The sequence below is a fragment of the Olea europaea genome, unplaced genomic scaffold, assembly GCF_002742605.1.
Source record: "Olea europaea var. sylvestris unplaced genomic scaffold, O_europaea_v1 scaffold93, whole genome shotgun sequence".
Taxonomy (NCBI): domain Eukaryota; kingdom Viridiplantae; phylum Streptophyta; class Magnoliopsida; order Lamiales; family Oleaceae; genus Olea; species Olea europaea.
The window spans coordinates 440906-463849 of NW_019267788.1; the positions used below are offsets into that span (position 1 = coordinate 440906).

A 22944-nucleotide genomic window follows, 5' to 3' on the forward strand; every position below is an offset into this window, starting at 1 on the left:
TTAAATGATAGGTAAAATTAAATAAGTCATTTAATTTCATATTTTTCATTTGATAAATCATCTAGTGTCACTTAGACTGAGATTTAATGCCGTATTAAATGATAGGTAAAATTAAATAAGTCATTTAATTTCATATTTTTCATTTGATAAATCATCTAGTGTCACTTAGACTGAGATTTAATGCCGTATTAAATGATAGGTAAAATTAAATAAGTTCACCTTTTTCATTTGGTAAATCATCTATCATCACTTAGATTGAGATTTAATATCATATTAAATGATAGGTAAAATTAACTAAGTCATTTAATTTCACTTTTTTCATTTGATAAATTATTTAGCGTCACTTGGACTGAGATTTAATGTCATATTAAATAATATGTAAAATTAAAGAAGTCATTTAATTTCACATTTTTTATTTGATAAATTATCTAACGTCACTTAAATTGAAATTTAATATTATACTAAATGATAGATAAAATTAAATAAATCATTTAATTTCACATTTTGACCTATCATCTAACTTTATTTAGATTGTGATCCTAACCCAACTTTATGTACTCACTCATTTAACATAATTATAAAAATGAGCTATCTCTTTCATTGGCAGAAAATTCAAAAGACAAAGCTCAACGTACCCTCTCCATCTTTCTTCATTGTATATTGGATTTCTCTCCATCTTTCTTTCTCGTATGTTCCCTCTGTACATCGGATTTTTAATCTGTTAATTATGTGAGTCACTGTTTACATTGATGCTTTTGTTCGTTGATTGGATGTTGCGAATTGCCATTCCAAATATCGACCTTTTGTCCTTTTACGGGGACATCCTGGGCTCTGTCCTTTTTATCTTTTTCGGATTTTTTCTGTTCAATCGCATGAATGATTAACCCACATAGTGAAAGAAAATCAAGAAAATGGTTTTCCCATCAGTAATTATGGAAGCAAAGCATGGAATGTACATGGGGTCTTCAGTTTTATGAACAATTTCTTAATTTTTTATGTTTTTAATTCATGTAGGTTTTAATTGTTATAATTCAAGAATTGATTTTTTTTCTTTATATGCGTGGTTAATTAGAGTAGGGATTTTTGATCGGTGCATGGTGGATCTCGAAGTTTTTGGGTTTTCTTTAGATCCTTTCTAATTTTTGTGTTTTGTCCTTTCTCTTTGTCTTCTGTTCTCGTCGTCGGAGTGGGGTGTAATACTGCAATTTACTTAACTTTTTGGGTCAAAATTTAGGTTTCTCAGGATATGTAATTATGATCATCTTTTTACACGACAAAATTAGTTTAAATTGTCACCATTCTTATTTTTTCTACTGATCATGGGATATTTTTCATTTTTCTATGTAGTGGAAGCAGAGTTACAGAACTTTCCATCTAAATTATAGGAGAGGATTCAATTGGCCATTGACGTCCAAGACTTGGACCTTTTAGTTAATTCCTTTATTGATAGAGAATAACATATTTCTCAAATGCTGAGCTTTACTAGGGCAAGAACTCAGCAGAGATCTAATAGATCTATGTCTTTAGGAGGTGAGATATTTTAAGGTCACGGAATTGTTTAGTATGTACGTATTTGCTGTTAATCTGCTTGATGTATGGTAAGTTTTTAATATTAGTAGTAATTACCTAGCTGTTCCTTAACCTATTATTTTCTCCTATTTGCAGGCATGGATTATGCCGACCCGAAGAAGAAGAGCAATATACTAGGAAAAATTCTAATGGCTGCTACCCTCACAGCAATGTGTATTCTTATGCTCAAGCAATCCCCAAATTTTAATTCCCCTAGCCAAGTAACTCTCTAGTCCCTTATCATTTTCAGTGCTTGGTTTTGTTGTTAAGCTTTCTGAGAAAGAAAAAAAGATTGAATTACCTGTTCCTTAAAATTGTTATCACTATGCGTTGTTTGAAAAAACATCGAGGCTTACGCATCGAATCCCACCTCTCATGAGGCTATCATAAAATGCCTCAAAACCAGCACCTTGAATGCCATTTGTGAGGCTTATGCCTCAATTTGCTAAGGCTAATGCCTCAAGCACGAGCCTTACGCCAACTAAGGTGTTTGCCCCTATTTTCAAACATTTAATTGTCGACGGTAGCTTTTTGAGTTATTTCTTTATAAGTTGATAACTAAAATATTTTTCGCACTCTTTTATTTTGTTTTTTCTACCTACATGGAAGAAAATGAGGAGGAGAATATACCAGTGCACTTAGAGGATGATGACAAAAAATGAAAAGAAACGTGTAATGAGGATGCAGATGTTAATGACTCCCTTGACGATAATATTAGTAGTGAAGATATATGAAATTCTTGAGTTGTCTCCATTTTTAGTAATAAATTAAATTTTGTTGCACAAGACGACGGAAACAAATTTAGATAGCCCTATGTGGCTTCTAGATCTACTTGTTATTGTATTTGAGAACTTATTATTTTCTATGTTCTTGATCTATTTTAACTTTGTTTGCAACTTAGACTTTTGATTTTGTTGGTTATTGACCTCGGATTTTGTACCTCTAGTGTGGCCAACAGATCCCAAGGTTTCTCATGTCCACACAAGCTTGATTTTTGCACACTTTGACAAACCGTTAGCCATACGTGGCTTTCTGGGGGGTAAAGTTGGTTGTGCGCACTCTGATGATTAAGTCAATTGTAGTAGTATATATTGGTGTGGGAGGTGTTTTAGACGCGAGCCTCCAATATAAAAAGGCGGTTGGCTTTGTGGCATTTTGTGATAATAATAGTGAGGATAGCAGAGTTGTAGTTTGAGAGTCTGAACTTGTATTACCTTTGGAATGTCACTTTATGTGAGATTTTATAATAGAATAGGATCAATGTCGATTGTAAAATGAAAGGATACGTGGCCTCATCTGTGCGGCTAAGACCTCTTGTTAAAGCTATCAATTAATCATAAGTATTGAATGCTAATACCATTTTGTTGCCCATAAATCTGACACATGACTTAGTAATGACCTGATTTGCTGGATAGGGAGGTGGTAGCAGTGAATTGTCACGTCCATGATTTTAAGGTACAAGCTAATATGTATTAGACATTTTCCATTTTACAAGAATGTATGAGCTTCCAATGTTTGGTCCAAATTAAGTTTCTCTTATAGAGTTGATCTGTGTTAATAGTTGCCCAAAACGAGTACGTTGCTTTTCTTCATCAGCAAGTTAATTAACTGAAATTATAGTAAAAATTTTCTGTATTGTATTCACAGTTTCTTGGATCTCTAAAATCTAGGTATTGTATGTTATTAAGTGATTGAGGCGACAGAACCTGATATTATTTCATCTCTCATTTCTTTAAGTTTTGTTTCCACTTAATTAGTGTGTGTTGAAGTGGTATATTCATCCAGTCATGATGATTTACTTGAATAAATTTGGACTGTCAAACTCCTAATAGAGTTAACAATAGGCGAAAAGTTACAACTATCAATAGTAATACTTTCTTCAGTTCATTGTTAAACTCTGTTGCCCCTCTGACCTTTCCAGATTGAAAATATCATTATATTTCTTTTGCCAAGTATGGGCTCTACCTTTCCTACTTTATTTATTAAACTATTTCTTTTACTTTCTTTATTCAATTTTATATTCAGATACTTCAATGTGATTGGTTCCGACCCTGAGGGAAGACTAGGAGAAGCTCCCCGTCCGGAACTGCGCGAGCATGGAAGAATATCTGGTGCTTGTTTTGATGCGGCACGTGGCATCATCTCTGGGCTTAAGGTCTGCGTATCTTTACTCTTCAGATTTAACACCTGCTATACTTTTGCTCATAACACCTTCGAACAGGAAATTTATTTATAGCTCGAGAACTGATAATATGTGCTTGACAAACAATTATATCTGTACTTCTGTTGTGGTGCAGGTTAGAGGAACGGATTATAAGACTCCGGACGGCACATGCATACGGGATTATATTGATGTCACCGATCTTGTTGATGCTCATGTGAAAGCTCTGGAAAAGGCAAAACCACGGCATGTTGGCATATACAACGTTGGTACAGGAAGAGGTAACTTATTTCTCCAAATGCTTGTTTCCGATTGCGAAAGACTATTGTTATTGAAACTTTGTTCTTATCCCTATTATCAGGTCGATCTGTCAATGAGTTTGTGGAGGCTTGTAAGAAGGCAACTGGGGTGCCCATTAAAGTCGACTTTCTTCCACGTAGGCCTGGTGATTATGCAGAAGTATACAGTGATCCGACCAAGATCAGGGACGAGTTGAACTGGACAGCAAAACATACCGATCTTCAAAAGAGTTTGCAGATCGCTTGGAGATGGCAGAAGGCACATCTCAATGGGTACGGAACTCCTCAGGTGTCGTCAGCATAGATGTTTATGCAGTCAGCGTTCATTGTGGACGACTAACATAGAACCCCATTTTACTGCCTATTTTTGCCCAGTTCTATTAGCACCTAGGGGAGGAGATTGAGGGCAGGGGATTTTATGTTTATTCTTTAAACTATCTATATTCAAGTTTAACCATATGGCTCTTAGAGTTCGTAGGAAGCAGCCAGTAATATATGTATTCGACACATATATGTAGGCAATATTAGTTGCTAATGAGGTATTATTGATTTGTTATTGTTTCCTCTAATTTTTTCCAAGAAAGTTTGAATCAGGAGATGCTGATACAGGGCAAGCCTACTATCTTCTCACTCTATATTAATTTCATTTGTTTGTTGGGACATTTTAGGTGCAAAATCTGTCAGCAGATTGCACAGAATTGGCAATAATTTAACTTAAAAATACGGATTAATCTTCTTGGACAAGCTCCTGTCCAAACAGGCAAAGAGAAAACCTGTTGTTCAATTTATTACACTTTAACATGTGTTAAATTTCTCATAGGTTCCCAACCTTGATAAGATTGTCCTAAATCACTTTCATAATTATTAATCATGTTGTCAACCTTTGAACATTATGTGGGAAAATGCCCATTTAGACATTGAGGCTGTAGTTGGTTTAGTTTTGTGTTTTCCATTTTCAGTTTTAAACAATTTTTAGTTTTCTTTGAAAACACGCGTTTGGGCATTTTTCGTGTTTTAGACATTGATAACTAAAAACGTTCAAAACGATGAAAAACCATTTTATATTTTCAATTATAAATTTTACCTCGTTTTCAAAAACAATGAACCAAACGCGTTTTTCGCATTTTCGAAAACGAAAAACGGAAAACAACTTGAAAACGCCAAACTAACTGCAGCCTAAATGTTCACATGTTATGCATGTGATGTGTTACTAAAATTCTTACAATTAAAATGCACAACATTTTAATTGTAACGAGGATCATTAACTTTTATTCATTTTCAGGTTGAAGTCTTTAACCTTTTTCCATCACATCGTTAATCTTAATCTTTCATAAATTAGAACATAGTGTCCCTATGATAGTTTTCACTCAAAAATTTGATTAGCGCGTTACAGTGAGGGGACAAATATTTAATCATATTTTTTTATATATATTTTTGGTTTATTTAAAATTATGAGAGATAAATAAGTCTTTTTAGTTTTCTTCACTCTTAACAAAATCATTAAATAATGTTGTTATCAATGACAAAAATGTGCTAAGTTGAGAATGGGAATGCAATAAAAAAAATTAGGGGCATAAGCATGACATTGAATAAACTGTTTGAGCTCCATTTTTATTGGAGAATTTGTTTTGAAATATTGATTTTTGGGAGAATGTATGGTTAAAAAATAGAAAAATAATTTGAATTTACTTGTAAAATTATTTTATAGAAGAATGTATAGTTGAAAAAAAAAGAGTTCTGAGAAAATTATAGCTCAATTAGGGCTAAAATAACGTGGTGTTTTTATATTTAGCCCTTGTTTGATCCCCATTTTGAGGGAAAAATAAATTTTTTGAATATTGTATTGATGGAAAATGTGGTTAAAAAATAACGAAAAATTTTGGATTTGCGTGTAATATTATTTTATTGAAAAATGTGTGGTTAAAATGATATCAAATTATTGTTTAAAAATATATTTTTTTAAAAAGAATGTGACTTAAACAAGGGCTTAATCATTTCAAAAACTGATGAAGATTGAATATTGATAATTTTAATTTAATTCAAGCAATTTTATCTATATATTGTATTTTAATTTATAATTAGTTTAATCTTTAATTAGTATTGAGACTCTTAATTTTCATAATTTTAATTAAATTCGAATTTTAATTTCATTTAGAGATAGTCGTTATCTTTAATTTTTATCATTATCTAAAATTGATCATTATCTATGAGTTTAGTTTTCAAATTTTAAATTAAATTGAAATATTAATTGTAGAAATTTTATCCAATTTTCTTAAATGCTCGTATTTGATATATATTTATATATATATTTTTAATATTGAATATTGTCAACAAATTTTCGTTTTCTATCAAAATCGTCTTCCCCATCGAAGAAAGGTCTATTGAAATGGTTAAGGCAAGTCAGTCTGAAATTTCAAGAATAGAATCTGAATTTGTTTCATCTGATTGCTGCTATGTCACAGAATAATAAAGATATCAGGAAAACTCGGTAGTAATTCACAGAAATACCAATAGTACACAACCAATATTTTCTTTCTTGGGAAATATACCAAAGACATCTTCATCCAGTAAAAATTCATATAATGTTGCATCACTCTACAATATGTAGACATAATCCCGTTGGTACTTTTAAGATAAATCGACTTAGATGTAGGTTTAGGTAAGATCATCTTCATCCAAGGGTTCTTCTTGATCCTTTGTGTCCATCTTAAATGCACTGACATCACCTGTAGGGAGCTTCCTTGCAAGCTTGACGATCTGCATAAAACTTACTTTTAGCTAAATCGTTCCATTATCAATATGAACATTGAAGATAATGAAACAAGTAAAAGGATAGAGAACGAAAAATGACTAAAATTTTTCATTTGTCAATTTGTTTTGAGTTGGTAAAACCTTACTAATATGGGCAATTTTAGAGTCGAGAAGTGTTTCCATATGACATTTCTCTATGAGATGTACAAAGAATGGGAAGCGCTTCAATGCTACTGTATACATCCCTAAGGCCGGTCCCGTTTTGCATGTCTTTTAAAAGTCAAAAGGAATTTTTGAGATCTAAAAGCAGCTTTTGAACCAGTTGACTAATTTTATGAAAGTGCTTTTAGAGGAAATTGGTCCAATGTGACTATCTTTAAAAGTACTTCTAAAATAAGACGCTCTTTTAAATATTAGTTTTCAAACAAAAATTAAGATATCTTCATCCAAAAGCTTTTCTAGAAGAAGCAAAAGCAAAAAACAATAGCTTTGCCAGAACTCTTGAACAATCATTAGTTGCATGATTTTTGAATTATGAAAATATAAAGTCCGCAACTAATAACCCACTAACAACTCCCAACAGATTTAAACCATGAAGCAATACTTGCTTATGTTCACCACAAAAGTTCATTTCATTTTCCAGAGCGAAAAAAGGGTGATCTGAATCCAATATGATAATAGACAATGTTTAAATGTCTTGGAACATTTACCACGTGATCAAGATTGGAGACAATGCTTGATTGAGCAGCACGTTTGATTTCTTCGACATCACCTTCAGTGTATGCAGAAAGGAGTCTACTGGCGGCACGGTTTTGATCGCTGTTCAAGAAAGCTTCAACCCTGCCAAGAAGCAAAGAGGGAAAAAAATTGCCATAATTAGCGAATAAAAGTAAGGGTAAATTTCCTAAAATGAATATGACGAGAAAACAAATTACTAGCAAGACAGTTGGATTTAACGAAAAGTACACGAATTATGTCCTATAATTTTAAAAAAACACAAGCTTATTCAAGCATCGAAGAAATCATTAGTCAAGGACAGGGGAAGAAATTCCTCAATCCTCACCTTTCATGCAATGCAAAATACAGAAGACCAAGACAGTGGCCAAACACTGATAAAAAGATATCTGTATTAGACGTTCGACATCTTTCCCATTCAGTGATTACTTTTGGGACTTTGACCCTCCATAAATGAAAAGGGAAACTACTCTGGAAGCCCCTAAATTTTTCCAAACATGATTTCATTCCTTCAACTTCGTTTCAATCCAATTTAGCCCTACAGTTATAAATTGTCACATCACATGGGCCATGGAGGGGTGAAAATAGCGAATTCTGGTTTAAAAAGTTAAAACAAAGTAATAGTAAGAGAATGGAAAGGGGGGATTGCCCCTTTGTCCCTTTCATCTCATTCCGTTTAGAAACATCATTTCACATTATTTAGGCCCATCTAGAGAAAGTCCACATATCTTTTGTTCCTAGAATGGAACCAATTTTTTCTTCAGGTCCAAAATAATACCATTTCTTCACTTTTTTCACCCATCAAGATGTAGCCATGAGCATGCGTGTGTGGATAATACCAAGCCATACCATTTAGTACTTTTCATTCGAATCCAGTAATGGGAGGCATCATTTAAGAATGCCAACTGAGTAAAACGCAAAAGCCACAAAAAGCTCAACTTACTGACAACAATCGTTGTAACACTTCTCTGCTTGCTGGAAGTCGTGAGCATAAAGATGCACAATGATGGCACTGAGATAAGCCTACATCCAAAAGAGGTTAAGCTAATAATTCCAGGACACGAAAAGGACTTCTGGACTTCAAATATATCTGCGTTTCCCACAATTGTGTTTTGTTTCAGAAATACACAATCTTCTAATGTATTACGATTACAATGTTTTGAGTGCATAAAAAAGCATCTTCAATTATTGATCCGTCAAGATATCAATCAATAAACGTTTTGTGTATTTTTCGGCGTATTGATTGTCCGCAATCTTAATTTACTGATTTTCAAGGCAGTATGATCTATTCAGAGGTGACTACTGTATTCCCCAAACCACCTAAATTTTATTTCCTTAATGCTTAAATCAAAAAAGCTATTGTAGTCGCTTCATAAAAAATTGAAATTTTTGGGGGAAAGAAAGAGAATATCAGGGAATAAATTTAAATCTGTGCTGTGATTACCCCTCAAATAATAGATTAGACACATTAAAGCCTATTCAATGTAATTATCTTACTGTTGTATTCATCAATACACAAAAGGGAATAATGCAAACATAGTTTTAAAACCAATATTTCACACTAACTATAGGAAGGGAAATTGCATCAAGAAAGGCTCTGAATAGATGGAAACCAAACTAACAAGCTTTCACACCTTGCATTGGCTATGGGTAGCATTGCATTTATCAGCTGCTAAGGCCAATCTTAAAAGAAAAGTTGCAGCATCTGCATACCTGTATAGGTAGCAAAACCAGTAAGACATCAAAACTTTCTTTACTAGAAACAGGAATGATACACACATTGGCATGAGTTTCCATCCAGGTGTGTATAAACCAATAAATGAATGATAAGAATAATACCCCATGTCAAATCCACAAGCTGTTAATGGGATAACTAATTGCAACGTATTTTAAGTTCGAGAATGTCTAGGATACAATCATGGACAGTAAATTTATTTTTTAAGAAACTATACCTTTTCCTCAGAAACACTAGTGAAAACTGTAAATTCACATGATATGTGCACAAAATACAAGTCATGTACACTTACAACGAACGTCCCTCCCCTGAGAGAGAGAGAGAAAGAGAGAGAGAGAGAGAGATGTTTATGTGCAAACTTGGGATAATCAAATAATCATCGATAGAGAGGAGTAAATCTTAGCATAAACGGATATTTGGCAAATAACCTAAAATAGTCACCATGAGAACAAATGAGATGGGCATTCTGATTCATTAGTATTGAGGAACATGTCATGCTCATTTATTTATTTTTATTTTTATTATTATTATTATTATTATTTTTTTTTTTTTTTGATGAAAAAAGGGACAATATGAAACTTAGAAGTAGAACACCATCATTTCAATCTTACATAATGCTAACAAGTAAGAATGCTAAGCAATTAGTTGTTTCTTCAATTGTGTTAATGTTTATAAGAAAAAAAAATCTTACTTCTCAAGCTTTATATAAACACTTGTAGCAGCACGATATAGATCAAAGGCCATTTGTTCCTTTCCATCCTCTTCAAGAGCATCACAAGCATCAGTGTAAAGCTGAATAGCTTCCTCAGGTGCAAAATCTTCTAAAGCACTTTAAGAAACATAACAGTTTAATGAGTATCAACTATTATAAATAAACAATTGAACTTATAGCTCTATCTACAAAATTGAATTGAATCAGTGGGTCAAATTCCACCAAATATTATGCACATTTCCTTTCCTTTTGATAAGACTGGTTCAAATGCCCCAGAGACATTTATAGCAGTTGTGAAATGATTGAACAACTGGGAGAAATTACTTATTATACTTTGTTGACATTCATAAAATATAGATATTAATGAAAAAAGTTAGAACATATAGAAAAGTCTCAGCAAATGAGATAGGAATTCCAGTATTTCACACGCAACATGTAACAACATGCATGTAATTGATGTTTCAAAACAGAAAACATTCATGAATAACATTGTCTTTACCAGATCACGCAATCTACAATTTTGCACAATTAAAAATCATAATGTCTACTTTCTATACACACACACACACACACAAGACTGATCTTTTAAGCATCGGTGTTAACCCTCGGGTGGCATGACACACTACAATAAGTGGTAGGAAATAAGGTTGGTCATACTACTGATTACACCACCTATTGTAGTGTGTCATGTCACTTAATACTTAAGAGATCAGTTCCATATATATATATAGACGTAATAGACAAAGACTGCTCAAAAAAATTGTCTATTAAATGAGAAAACTCCTCAAAATGTAATGTCATATGCATTGACACTACAACCAGAAGAGAGCAGCATATCATACCGAGCACCCTTTGCAAGTGCATCTGATGCAGGTTGTGACCTTCCACACTCAGTATACAACTCAGATGCATGTCGAGAAAATTCAGACAGTTCTTTCCAGTTGCGTACTTCCTTTGCAAGAACAGCTGCAGATTCCATATGCTTCGCAGCATCCCAAGGCCTGATTCGCTCGTCAAGGTTCCAACATTATACAACAAGATACTGTATAAATCTATTAGATTACTTGTATTAATGAAGGATAAATCAACTTGGATACGAGGAGAGCATTTCCTGTCCTTTTGAAGCTTTCTCAAATGCTTCTTTTGCTTTCTCATAATTTTTTGCCAGCCTATATGCATTTGCTGCCACATACAAATGAAACCCATATAAACTAATCAAAAAAATGAACACATAAAATTGCTCCAAATATAATTCATTTTCTTTAACCTCATGTATGTTACATCAAACATACCCGCCTGCTCATAAAGAACTGTGGCACCCTTCCAATCTGCACTCCACCTTGTCATACTCAGTTTTGTTCTACAAAATTAAATGGAAAAAACACAACAAAAATGATTTTTTTACCATAATTAGCCTAATTATTTGACTTAAGGAAACAGATCATATTGAACATAACTAAAAGCTAAGACTGGTTTCTACTCGGATTTAGATCAATTATTTTATTGATTGCCTCCTATAATCAATATTTTAGGACATTGACCCGTGAAGAGCCCCGTACAACATAATCATCCAGCGTAATGTTGTTTTTATGTAAAAATTATCAATAAACTAGTTAAATCGTTCAAATTAGTACTGTTTACCTATATAACGCGAGATTATATTAAATAAAATAGAAAAAGAGTAAAACTGACAGTTTATCGGCTTTAGTGATCAACTTGTCGGGATCGGAATTGGCCATGGCTGATCGACTGACGAAGTTCTCCTTGGGTCGAAGTTTCTTTATTTGCGTTTAGTTTCTTTATAGCAATCCTTGCCAAGAAGAAAAAATCACCCATGAGAAATGAGAAACTTGCACCCTTGGTCCCCAATCTATTGTTGTAGTAGAAATGTGGTCCCTAATTTTTAAAAAGAAGCAAGTTCGTAGTAGTACAATTAGTCCCAAATCTCTAATTTTGGAGCTAATTATGCCAATGTATACTGAAGTTTTAAGTAATTATGTCAATGGTCATCGATGTCATTTTCTTATTATAATAGTTACTCAAGTTTACAATTGTTACATTAATGATCACTAGGCCCCTGTTTGATTTATTCTTGTAAATAATGCATTTTGAATAGCGTATTGATGAAAAATATGTGATTAAAAAATAAAGAAAAGTCATGAATTTATGTTTAATATTATTTTATTGAAAAAATGTAATTGAAGTATAGTCAAATCACTATTGAGAAATATATTTTGATGAAACAAATAGGGCTCAAACAAGGACTAGGTTAAGAAAATGTTGAATCTTACATGACATTGTTCAGTGCCAACGTGTTACCAAATATTATTATTTAATATGCCAAATCAGCAAAATTTAGTAATTAGGAATCGAGAATTAAACATATTTAAATAAGATAATGCAATATAACTTTAATATCATTTAGATTTTTGTACTTAAATAGTTTGGTATTCCTGCACTTTTTTTTTTATTAACAAATTTTGCTCGCTTGACATAATAAATAACGACGTTTGGTGTCATTTATACTAAATGGTGCAGTGTATGTGGATCGTGCATGTTCAATTCTAAGATCTAAATTTTACATCTCGGTTTGAATAATGGTGTCAATTTTGAATCAAAAATATCTTGTGTTGATAACCTTATCTCAACCATAGATAACCTTCTCAAGTGCTACTAATCTCGTTGTAAATATCTTCCATAATTATCACTATCTTATAGAATTCAATTTGATACAAGTGACTTGTACAAATTTGTGATTCAATGAAATCAAGAATGATATTTTACAACTTCAATTTTCAGTTTTATAGTGTTACTAAAAGCAGAGGAGAGTCGAATTGCAATTGCATCTATTGAAAACTCGGTGATTTTTCCTTTTTAGTGATGGTAATGACCAGAGGTGTAAAGTGAGAAGAGAACGATAGATCAACTACACATGGCTTGGCATATGGCTGGGCCGAGGGCTTGGCGGACCATGAAAATTTTCGTCCTTGCAAGAAAAATTCTTGATGCCGCCACATTGAAATCGAGTTAAAAGCCTTGCATCTTGATCAGAAGAAAAAAAAAACGCCTTTATCAAATTAAACAAATGCAAATGCTATTAATGGATCTGAAGAAATATTCTAATGGAAATCTTTCTGTAAAACATGCTTGCATGCTTTTAACCGAATTCTAAGTTGTAAAACTTACTTGAAAATTTCAAAACGAGGTTGAATTACTTGCTTTCCACACCGTCTTCTACCTGTTTCTCGGTCAAAAACTCAATCACCAAGAAAGGAGTTTATGTTCACAATCCAAAAACCAAATTTGAGATGTTATATTTCCAAAAATCAATTCTTTCCACCCATGTATTTTCCTCCTCTCTATATATGAATTTTTTTTATGTTTGCTTTTCTTAATCATGAAGTAATGGAAGTTATTGGCGGTGGGGAGGTTAATTTTCAAATTCAAAAACTCAACTCCTCCCTCCACCCACGGTTCAGCCTGGAAAAAGCTCGAGGCTCTGTCCAGGCTCGGGTTGAGCCCCATTTTGGGGTACCGGGCCTAGCCCAAGCCAACTTGACAAAAAAAAAAGGTTAGCATGTAGTTGCCTAATGCAAGGCAGTTGTCCTGCTTATATGAAGAGAGAAAGAAATCGAGCTGGCTTGGCTCGATAAAGCCAAAGTAGAAAGCTCGGGTCGAGCTTCGATTTTTTGGCTGAGTTTTTGCTTAGCTCGACTCGAGCCAAAATAGCCCGACTTAATTTTACTCAAGTCGAACTCTAGCCTCGAGTTTCAACTCGCGAGCTCTACTCATTAACCCCCTACCTCCACTTGCTTTCATGCAATTCAGGTCATGTTAGCCTACATGGATGACTCATTTTTCTTCTAACATGTCTCACTCGCACATGATACACTTGACCTAATCTATCAATTATATATATCTTAACATCTCTAGACACTTATTCTTCCTCAATAGTTTTACCGCACATATGAAATCTTAGAGTTTCACCTTTCGATACAGGAGTATCAATGGGATTGTAATTCTCCATTTTGAAACGTTCAAGAATTTTCTTTATATATGGCTCTTATGACAAAGTAAAAGGTCTCTTTGAACGTTCTCTATAAATTTTAACACCTAACATATAATCTACTTCACCTATATCCTTCATTTCAAAATTTGAGAATAACCATTTTTTAATGGTTTTAATATACTCATTGTCATTCCCAACCAGTAAAAAAATCATGAAGAGAGATAATATTACAAATTTCTCATTGGACATTTTCAAATAAATATAGTGTCCTTCGTCCATCATGATAAAATTGTATGAGATTACTGCTTTGTCAAATCTCAAGTACCACAGTCTAGAAGACTACTTTAGGCTATAGATTGATATATTCAATTTACAAACTTTATTCTCTTGCCCTATTTTAATGAAACATATTGTTTGTTGCATGTAAATTTCTTCATCCAATTTTGCATTGAGAAATGCAATTTTCATGTCCATTTGATGTAATTCTAAATCTAAACTTACTACAATAGCTAAGATTAGCAAATTAAAGTAAATCTCATTACTAGTGAAAAAGGTCTCTTCATAATATTTACCCTCATGTTGAGTATAACCTTTTGTTATCAAGCGAACCTTATACCTCTCTATAGTCCCATTAGCATTTCGCTTTATTTTGAGAATCCATTTGTTCCCAATTGATTTTTCGACTAGATGGAAGATCAACCAAGTTATAGGCTTAATTCGATTTCATAGACTCAATTTCATCTTCTATTGCATTCTTCTAATTTTCCTTAATAGGGCATGATAGTGCTTCTTGTACTGATTTTGGTTCTTCATCATATAATCTTAGTTATAATCACATCTTGATTTTCACTTATGAACACATGTTTTGGACTGGCTTGAGTATCTATAATAAAGATACATTTCCCCGAGGACCCAATTTTTTTTTTTTTTTAATTTATTTAAGGAATCATGGATATAGGCAACTGATCATAGGATCTAGAAGAACTCAAATCAGGGAATCTACCTATCCAAAACTGATATGGTGTAGTAGGTATCGATTTAGAGGGAACTTTTTTCAGAATGTAGGTTGCAGTTAACAAAGCATCTCCCCAATAGGAAATAAGGAAGTTAGCCTGCAACATCATAGATCTCACAATTTCAAGCGACATTCTATTCCTCCTCTCAACAACATCATTTTGTTGAGGTGTATTGGGAATGGTTAATTGTCTAACGATTTTCTTGTCATTACATAGTTCTTTCAACTCTTCTGACAGATATTCACATTCTCGGTTAGTTCTTTAAGGCTTTCACCTTTCTATCCATTTGATTTTCTACAACATTTAAATATTATCTAAAATATTCTAATGTCTCTGACTCATGAGAAATCAAATAGACATAATTATATCACGTGAAATCATCAATAAAAGTGATGAAATAAGAGGTTCCATGTCTTGCCCTCACATTCATAGGGCCATATATATCTGAATGGATTAACTGTAATGGAAGTCCAGATCTTAAGGCTTTACTGAATGATTTCGAGTATTGTGTTCACAAGTAGGTAAAAAAAAAAAACGTTAGAGATTGAACCTAATCTAACATGCCATTAGAAGAAGAAAAAGATACATTCATAAAAAAATAACAATCAACATAATAATTACAAGAGTTTGAATCATAATCCAACGTTATAAAGCCACCTTCTACATGTCCAGATCCATAAAATACATTACCATTGTTTATACTAACAGAGTTATCGTAAAAGTTCAAACAAAAACCTAATCTTAAAAAATAAAAAAAAAATAAAAAAACCAATGGAAATTAAGTTCCTTCGTATTCCCAGTGCAAACAAGATATCATGAAGGAAAATAGTTCGGCCACCATGCAAATGTAACATGCATGTATCAATCTCTTTCACCGCCACTCTATCATCGTTGCCGACGTATATCCATTTTGTACTAGTTGGAGATCGACAGAACTCCACAAATGCTTCTCAATCCCTGGTTACATGATCTATCACTCTTGAGTCTTCTTTAGCTAAGGGCATTCCTGAACAAAGTGACCCCGTACCTGATAGTTGAAGCATTTTAGCTTGCTCTTATCTTTCTTCTTTGCACACCAGTTATCTTTCCTATTGCGGGTTTTTTTTAGGTTCCTGTCCAATTTCTTTTCCCTTCCATTTCTTGCCTTTGAACCAGTTTTTCTTACGCTTAAAGTATGGAGCTTTTCCAAAACTAGAATTAGCAACAAAACCATGTCCCAGAGATTTAACAGCACCAATGCACTTATCCTCTAATTCCACAAGGCGGGCAGCATTAGCATGTGTTTGTGCTATCATTTTGAGTTAGATTGACTTTCAGATTCCTAATTATTATGAAAGGAGTGGATCAAAGCCTGATCTTACTACTCGTTAGAGAGTATATGGACCAGCCGACTTCAACTCCCTAATCATAATAGGCATGGTCCTCACTTGCTATGTGATGTTGTGATTATGATGTTTCTTATACGTATCAGACTTAACAATCGATTGTCTGAGTCTAGTTCTTATACGTATCAGACTTAACAATCGATTGTCTGAGTCTAGTCACACTAGCAGCACCATATTTCTCTCTCAAATATATCCAGATGTCATGAACAGTCGGGAACTGCTTACACTCATGAATGAGATCGTCCACTACTAAACTTACCAAAATTGCACAAGCAGTGAAATCTTTCATTTGTTATGTCCGGTAAGTTTCCTAATCCCTTCTCTGTTGAGTAGTTTGACCTACCTTGGGTCTTTCATCACGTAATTAATATCCTCAAGGTAATTATGTTCCTCCAACACATATAAAATTTTAGGAAGTCCCTAACCTTTCACATTTTTACAGATTTTATCCTAACCTTCATTTTATACCACTCACAGTCTCAAACCTTTCAAAAATATGTACCCGGGGTCCAAATGAATGGAAATCGTCCATTTGATCGTTATTGACCATAATAGTAAAATTTCACCAAACGTAATAAATGCAAAATTTTAACTTTGCAATTTTCATATAAAAAATTTAAAAAGAAAAAAGGGCTACTGTTATCTTCTTCACCGCACCGCACCATAAAACTACATCGTCCTTCATCCTCTCCGTTACATTCCGTAAGAAAGCACCTAGTTCTCTAATGAAAACTCACAAACACTCACTTCCAGCTCTTCAAATACTCAATTTTATTTGAATGTTGTTAATCCAGTTCGTCGATTAAAAATGGACAATTAAAGTTCCAATTCGCCGATCAAATATTGATTTTGTTCTTACTAGAGTTGACTGGAAATAGGTCTAATTAGCATTAGAATGAAATGAATCTGTGATACTTTACCTTCTGGATTGAAAATTGAAAGTTCAACAAAGCAGTTTTTGACAACGGTGGCGTCGATGGTTTGTAATGGGATTGACAATGGTGGTGCTAGTGGTTTGTAGTAGGATTAATAGAGGCAAACTGTGAGGATTGACGTGCTGGCGGTATGTGTGTGAGGTGGCGACGTTGGGTAGCATCAGGGACACTTGTGCCGGCTGTGACAATTTTGGGGTGGGATGGGCTTTGTGGAGAAGATAATAGTAGCCCTTCTTTCTTTTTTTTTTTAAAATTTTTTTATATGAAAATTGCAAAGTTACAATATTGCCCTTATTACATTTGTTCAAATTTTACTATGGAAAAATTACAGCAACGATCCCAAACCTTTGAGTTTTTTGCAGACTTTACTTTAACTTTCAATTTGTGCCACTGCCAGTCCCAAACCTTTGAAAAATTAGCACCTGTGGTCCAAATAATTGTTCATCTTCCCAACCCACCCCCCCACTCCCACTCCCACTCCCACTCCCACTCCAACTCCAACTCCAACTCCAATCCCAACCCCATCCCCCAGCCCAGTTGATACTATCGTTAATAATCGGCCAGCCTCTTCTTCTCGAAGGCAACTTACACTTCTCTTGAGATATTGCTATAATTTTTCTTATATTTCACAAGAAAAACAATGGACAACAGGTGTTGACAAATAGAGGCCAAAAATTTACAAAAGGTTTTGCCATCTTCTATCCACCAAATCTGGAGAAAACCCATAAAATATTGAGGAAGTAGACTTTCATAATCATTAGATCAAATGGAATAGTGGAGTAAATAGCAAAAGCTTTCTTGACTTAGAAATTTTTTGAAGATCTGTCATACCACATCTAGAATGTGAAGTTCTATCAATATATTATCATTTTTCAAGATGAATTATGTGAGAATTAGTTCAGATGGCTAGGGCGAGTGGATTGGGGTGGAGTGGGAGTGGTTGGGGAAGATGAACAGTGTCATTCTCTTTTTATTTATTTATTTTTGAAAATTGTTTTAATTATTTTATGTGGAATGATTATGAATTTACCATTTTGTCCTTTTTAAATTTGGTCAAAAAAAAAATTCTTGGTCAATTAACGTCCGAATCTATTCATTTGGACCCAAGGTGCTAATTTTTCAAAGGTTTGGGATTGAGAGTAGCACAAATTGAAAGTTAAGGTAAAGTTTGCAAAAAATTCAAAAGTTTGGGACCGCTGCTGCAATTTTCCCTTTCACTATTGTGGTTAACTAACAGTCAAATTGACGGTTTCTATCCATTTGGATTCTGGGTGCATATTTTTAAAAGGTTTGAATTGTGGGTGGTACAAAATGAAGATTATGATAAATCCTGCAAAAATGTGAAAGGTTAGGAACTGTTGGTGCAATTTTTCCCATATTTTATGGTGCCAAGTGTTATAGTTATCACCATTCAATTTGTCACCCTTATTAAAGTCAACTATGATATTCTTAGATGTCACGATATCAAAATTTTGGAGACAATCATATAAATATCCATTTATGCAAACATATTATTTTGTGCACATGCAAATTAAATTTTATAATAATTTCACACTTGACATGAAGTCGAAAATTCACTAAATTCCTAATCATCATCCATTATCCTAATGTTACATTATCGTAAAATTAATTTCATAGTGCAAAATCATAGGTTCTAGGTCAGAATTACTTAAACTCTTTCAACATTTAAACTCCCACTAAATTAAACAATTAATCATGTACAAAATAAGTAACGCATTTTAACTATATTTGATAAACATGAAAAATATATATAAACGTCAAAATGTCAAATATGTACATGCGATCATATTAAGCTTCTTTAAACAACTACTAAACATGAAAAAATAAAATTCCACATAGATATTGTTCGACTATTTGAACTAACTATAGCATAGATGTGGCGAATCATCCAAAACAGCAACATCATGCCAAACTTTAATAGCAACATCACAAGAATTGGAAACTTGTCACAATGAATCGCATAACCTAATTAAAACCCACATCACTCATGAACGTATAGAAAATGTGGTATATCAAGCACTTTGTAGTATTTTTTATTTTAAAAAATGAGAACACTTAAAAAAAAAACTCCCACCAAGCAAATATCAGTTAACAAATATTCTTGATTTTTATAAAAATATTTAGAATTTAATTAAGTCCTAAAAATTTTTAATAATAAAATAATGAAATTTTTATATTTTTTATTACTTAAAAATTATTTTAAGTGCATAAAAAAATCAAGAATATTTTAGGGACCAATTTGCAATCTTCTAAATTGAATTTGGAATAATCAACTTCCAAAAAAAAAAAAAAAATGGGACAAGCATAAATTGCATTTGTAATAGTTGAGGGACAACTATGATTTTTTAAAGCACTTCAAGTTATTTAAAAGTAATAAAAAACTTATAATTGCAAAAGCTACTTATAGGTAAAAAAAATATTAATCACTCCTTCTCTTATATTGCAAAAGTTATTTATTGTTAGAATATTGTGGTGTTAATGAAACAGCATTATCGTATATCGTATATGTAGTTTAGATACTGGTTTTAAGCATACCGTATATGCAACTTACCGTATTTGCAAATATCTTATCGTATTTACAATCTACCGTATTTGCAAGCAACTTACCATATTTGCACCTTACCGTATTCGTATCTATGACATAGTTCTCGAAATGAGTTTCGAGAGAATATAGAAGATTTATGCATTCGACTACCATACAATCGTCAATGAATTTATAAAGTTAGCTTGTTATTCAAATTTATAATTTTTTAAATGATATCTCTTTTGACATTAAAAAATTTTAAAAGTTTATTAGGAACGTCAAAAATTATTGTCGCGAAAAAATAATAAATATCAATAAAAGAATTGATTTTTTAAAGAAAAAACGAGTTATATGCATTTTTTAACACACACGTTTAATGTACGTTTAACTATTTTCGATATTCATTTAGATCATTCGATGTGTTTATGATATAGCTCTCGAAATGAATTTTGAGAAAATATAGAAGATTTATGATAGATTTTTATAAAAAAAAATAAATTAAATAAATCATGTAATGGAAAAAAAAAAAAACCAATCGAGCAACTATGCGCGGAGCAATTTTGCTCCTTGCTCCTGGATGCCAGGAGCAATTTTGCTTTGTGCATCACGGAGCATTACGGAGTTGCTCCGTCGGCGACTTTTTTTTTTTTTTTAAATAATAATAATGATGCTCAGTGTCAATTTTTTTTTTATTGGGTGATTGATATTTTTTTGTGTCAATTTTTTTTTTTCATTAGGTGATTTATTTAGTTTTTTTGTTTTTTTTTATAGAACCTATCAGAAATCTTTATAAATCTTCCATATTCTCTCGAAGTTGATTTCAAGAACTATACAATAGATACATCGAATGATCTAAATAAATATCGAAAATAGTTAAACGTACATAAAACGTGTGTGTTAAAAAATACGTATAACTCGTCCTTTTTCTTTAAAAAAATCAATTATTTTATTAATATTTATTATTTTTTCGTGACAATTTTCTCAATATAATTTCTTTTTTTCTTCGGTAATTGATATATTTTTTTATACAAATATATTTTACCCTTATATAACGTGACACAGAGTATATTAAATAATGTCTATTGTTTATTATCACTTTATAATTTATTTGGGTTATAAATTATTATACTATTTTTCATACTTTTCTCAATTTCTTTACGCAACATCTATAAAAAATATATATATACTTCTTTTCTTCATTTCTTTGCACAACAAGTAATCAAATTTGTAGATTTATTGAGAGAAATAAATAAATATTTTGACACGATAATATTACCTAAAAAATAACGTAGCCCGTGCATTGTACGGGTGGAAAACTAGTATCCATAAAAGCGATACATAACCTTGTGTTGGGAGTAATTGTAATCGGTTTACTATACTATCACTTTCCAACCTTTTCACTTTGTATCAGTGCCACACCCATTATATTTTAATAGCACGTGTCTTCTTACCTTTCATTAATTCACAGAAATAATCTCTATTGACACTTCCAACTCGCATAGTATATCGCATCTGAGAATTCGAGCATATTGTCGCGGTCATACGCTCACTTTCGACTACAATATAGTCACTGTGTAGGCAAATAGAGTCATTTTAGGCAATAAGATACATTCGCAACAGGTATATACAAACACAGCAAACAAAGAGTGACCTGCCCCTAATATTTTAATCTCACGCCGCTCCATCCCATCACTACTCTCGTCTCTCGAAAATCCCTAATGGGACAGGATGGGAATGGCAAACCCCCCCACCCCCCATCCCATCATGTTGCCCTCCCTATATCTCAAATACCATTAATGGCATTTTTGCCTTGGCTCAATAATACAAGAGAAGGGATCTCCATGAGATTTTCTTAATGAAGTGGTTCATTTAATAAACACTCGAACCATTTTTATCCACATTTCATAAATCCCATAATAAATACTATCCACCACTCATTTCTATTTATTCATAATACAAACCATTTGTAAACACTTCTCAATACAATAACTAACAGATCACAATACATAATACTAAATAGGACTAAACGGCAACAAAAGATGTGACGGTCTTAAAGTTACGATTTTGTTGACTCTAAATAAAAACTACATATAACCTGTTTATACATATATATTTTAAGAGAGGTGTCCCAATACTTCATGATTTCTTCTTCATATCAATGCAAGAAAAATGCCAAGCTTTTTATTTGAGACCTGAAAATTCATTGAAAGAGCTTTAGTATTGTATTGGTACACGTTATCGGGCACGAGTAGACAATAAAATAAATGATATTATCCTAACTTCTATTTGTAAGTCCGATACCATTCAATCCACCTTAAAAAAAAAAAATAAAAAAAAAAAATCCAACGGCGTGGTAAATTGACTAAGATGAAAGAAATTGCTTGTAAGGAAAAGAAGCAAAATTAAAAAAATATAAGCAGAACATGCATACCCGAGTGCTAGGGCACCGGACCATTGAAGTAAGAAACCAAGAATAGCCGAACCACCAATAATTGAAGAGTTATAGATGTTCCAATTAAAAGACAGGACACCAGGAGGATCAAGTGATGGCATCAACATCACAAGGAAGAATAAAGTAATAGGTGTGGTCTTCCACATTAACCTGTCAATTTGGCAAAGACACATGAAATTCTAACTCTACAGTTAGTTTGGTCAATAGCAGAATGAACCAAACAGAAAATCCTTTAGATGCATGTGACTTACGCTAGGGCGGTCCAGTTTTCTTCTTGTTGTAGATTGGACCAAAGTATTTTATTAACTGCACTCGGTATTATCCATGCTACTGCTATGCAAGCACCGAAAAAATGAAATTGAAGATCGGTCACCGTAGCAACAGCAACACCAATTGATACCACGGTAAGTGCAAGCACCTGAAAGTGCCATTGTAAGAATCAAATGCGTAGAAAGAGAAATATGGAGCAAAATATAACACCACACGTGCTACAGGCATTTGTATCCGGAGACTCGTAATGGTAACCTATTGCATGACTATAGAGATGAACAATGCCAGCATTATATAATCAAGTAAAAAAACCCTCATAAATTTAAGAATTGAAGTGCCCTTAAGTCAGTAGCATACAATATACTGACCA

At 32.8% G+C, this 22944-nt stretch overlaps 4 protein-coding genes and 1 long non-coding RNA gene across 11 annotated transcripts in view; 2 read left to right on the plus strand and 3 right to left on the minus strand.

Moving 5' to 3' along the window:
- Positions 1-592: 592 nt before the first annotated feature.
- Positions 593-2998, plus strand: LOC111392439. Of its 7 annotated transcripts, none has more exons than XR_002702273.1 (3): positions 593-631; positions 1348-1530; positions 1666-2998. It is a non-coding gene; the product is annotated as an uncharacterized LOC111392439 (long non-coding RNA). The 7 variants fall into 7 exon arrangements; XR_002702269.1 differs by having other exon boundaries at positions 607-687; positions 1666-2997; XR_002702272.1 differs by lacking the exon at positions 593-631 and adding an exon at positions 638-655.
- Positions 2999-3508: 510 nt separating this feature from the next.
- Positions 3509-4635, plus strand: LOC111392436 (UDP-arabinose 4-epimerase 1-like). Its single transcript, XM_023017785.1, has 3 exons — positions 3509-3724; positions 3867-4011; positions 4092-4635. Exons 1-3 carry the CDS (start codon positions 3524-3526, stop codon positions 4331-4333), a joined length of 588 nt encoding a protein of 195 aa, XP_022873553.1. The 5' UTR covers positions 3509-3523; the 3' UTR covers positions 4334-4635.
- A 1850-nt stretch (positions 4636-6485) lies between these two features.
- On the minus strand, positions 6486-11787 carry LOC111392435 (gamma-soluble NSF attachment protein). The gene is made up of 9 exons (XM_023017784.1): positions 11655-11787; positions 11255-11322; positions 11060-11144; positions 10805-10963; positions 9942-10079; positions 9150-9228; positions 8459-8538; positions 7491-7620; positions 6486-6786 (listed from the first exon to the last, which is right to left on the minus strand). Exons 1-9 carry the CDS (start codon positions 11699-11701, stop codon positions 6685-6687), a joined length of 888 nt encoding a protein of 295 aa, XP_022873552.1. The 5' UTR covers positions 11702-11787; the 3' UTR covers positions 6486-6684.
- Positions 11788-17684: 5897 nt separating this feature from the next.
- LOC111392453 (nucleotide-sugar uncharacterized transporter 1-like) lies at positions 17685-22743 on the minus strand (the record flags this gene model as incomplete). Its single annotated transcript, XM_023017803.1, has 3 exons — positions 17685-17914; positions 22234-22454; positions 22556-22743. Coding segments are annotated over 3 exons (639 nt in total), but the record flags the coding sequence as incomplete, so codon positions are not given.
- LOC111392454 (vacuolar protein sorting-associated protein 2 homolog 2-like) overlaps positions 22744-22944 on the minus strand; it is a 4648-nt gene continuing 4447 nt past the window's right edge. The window contains exon 8 of the mRNA XM_023017804.1: positions 22744-22829. Coding sequence (XP_022873572.1) covers positions 22744-22829 — 86 coding nt within the window. The remainder of the gene's footprint in view (positions 22830-22944) is intronic.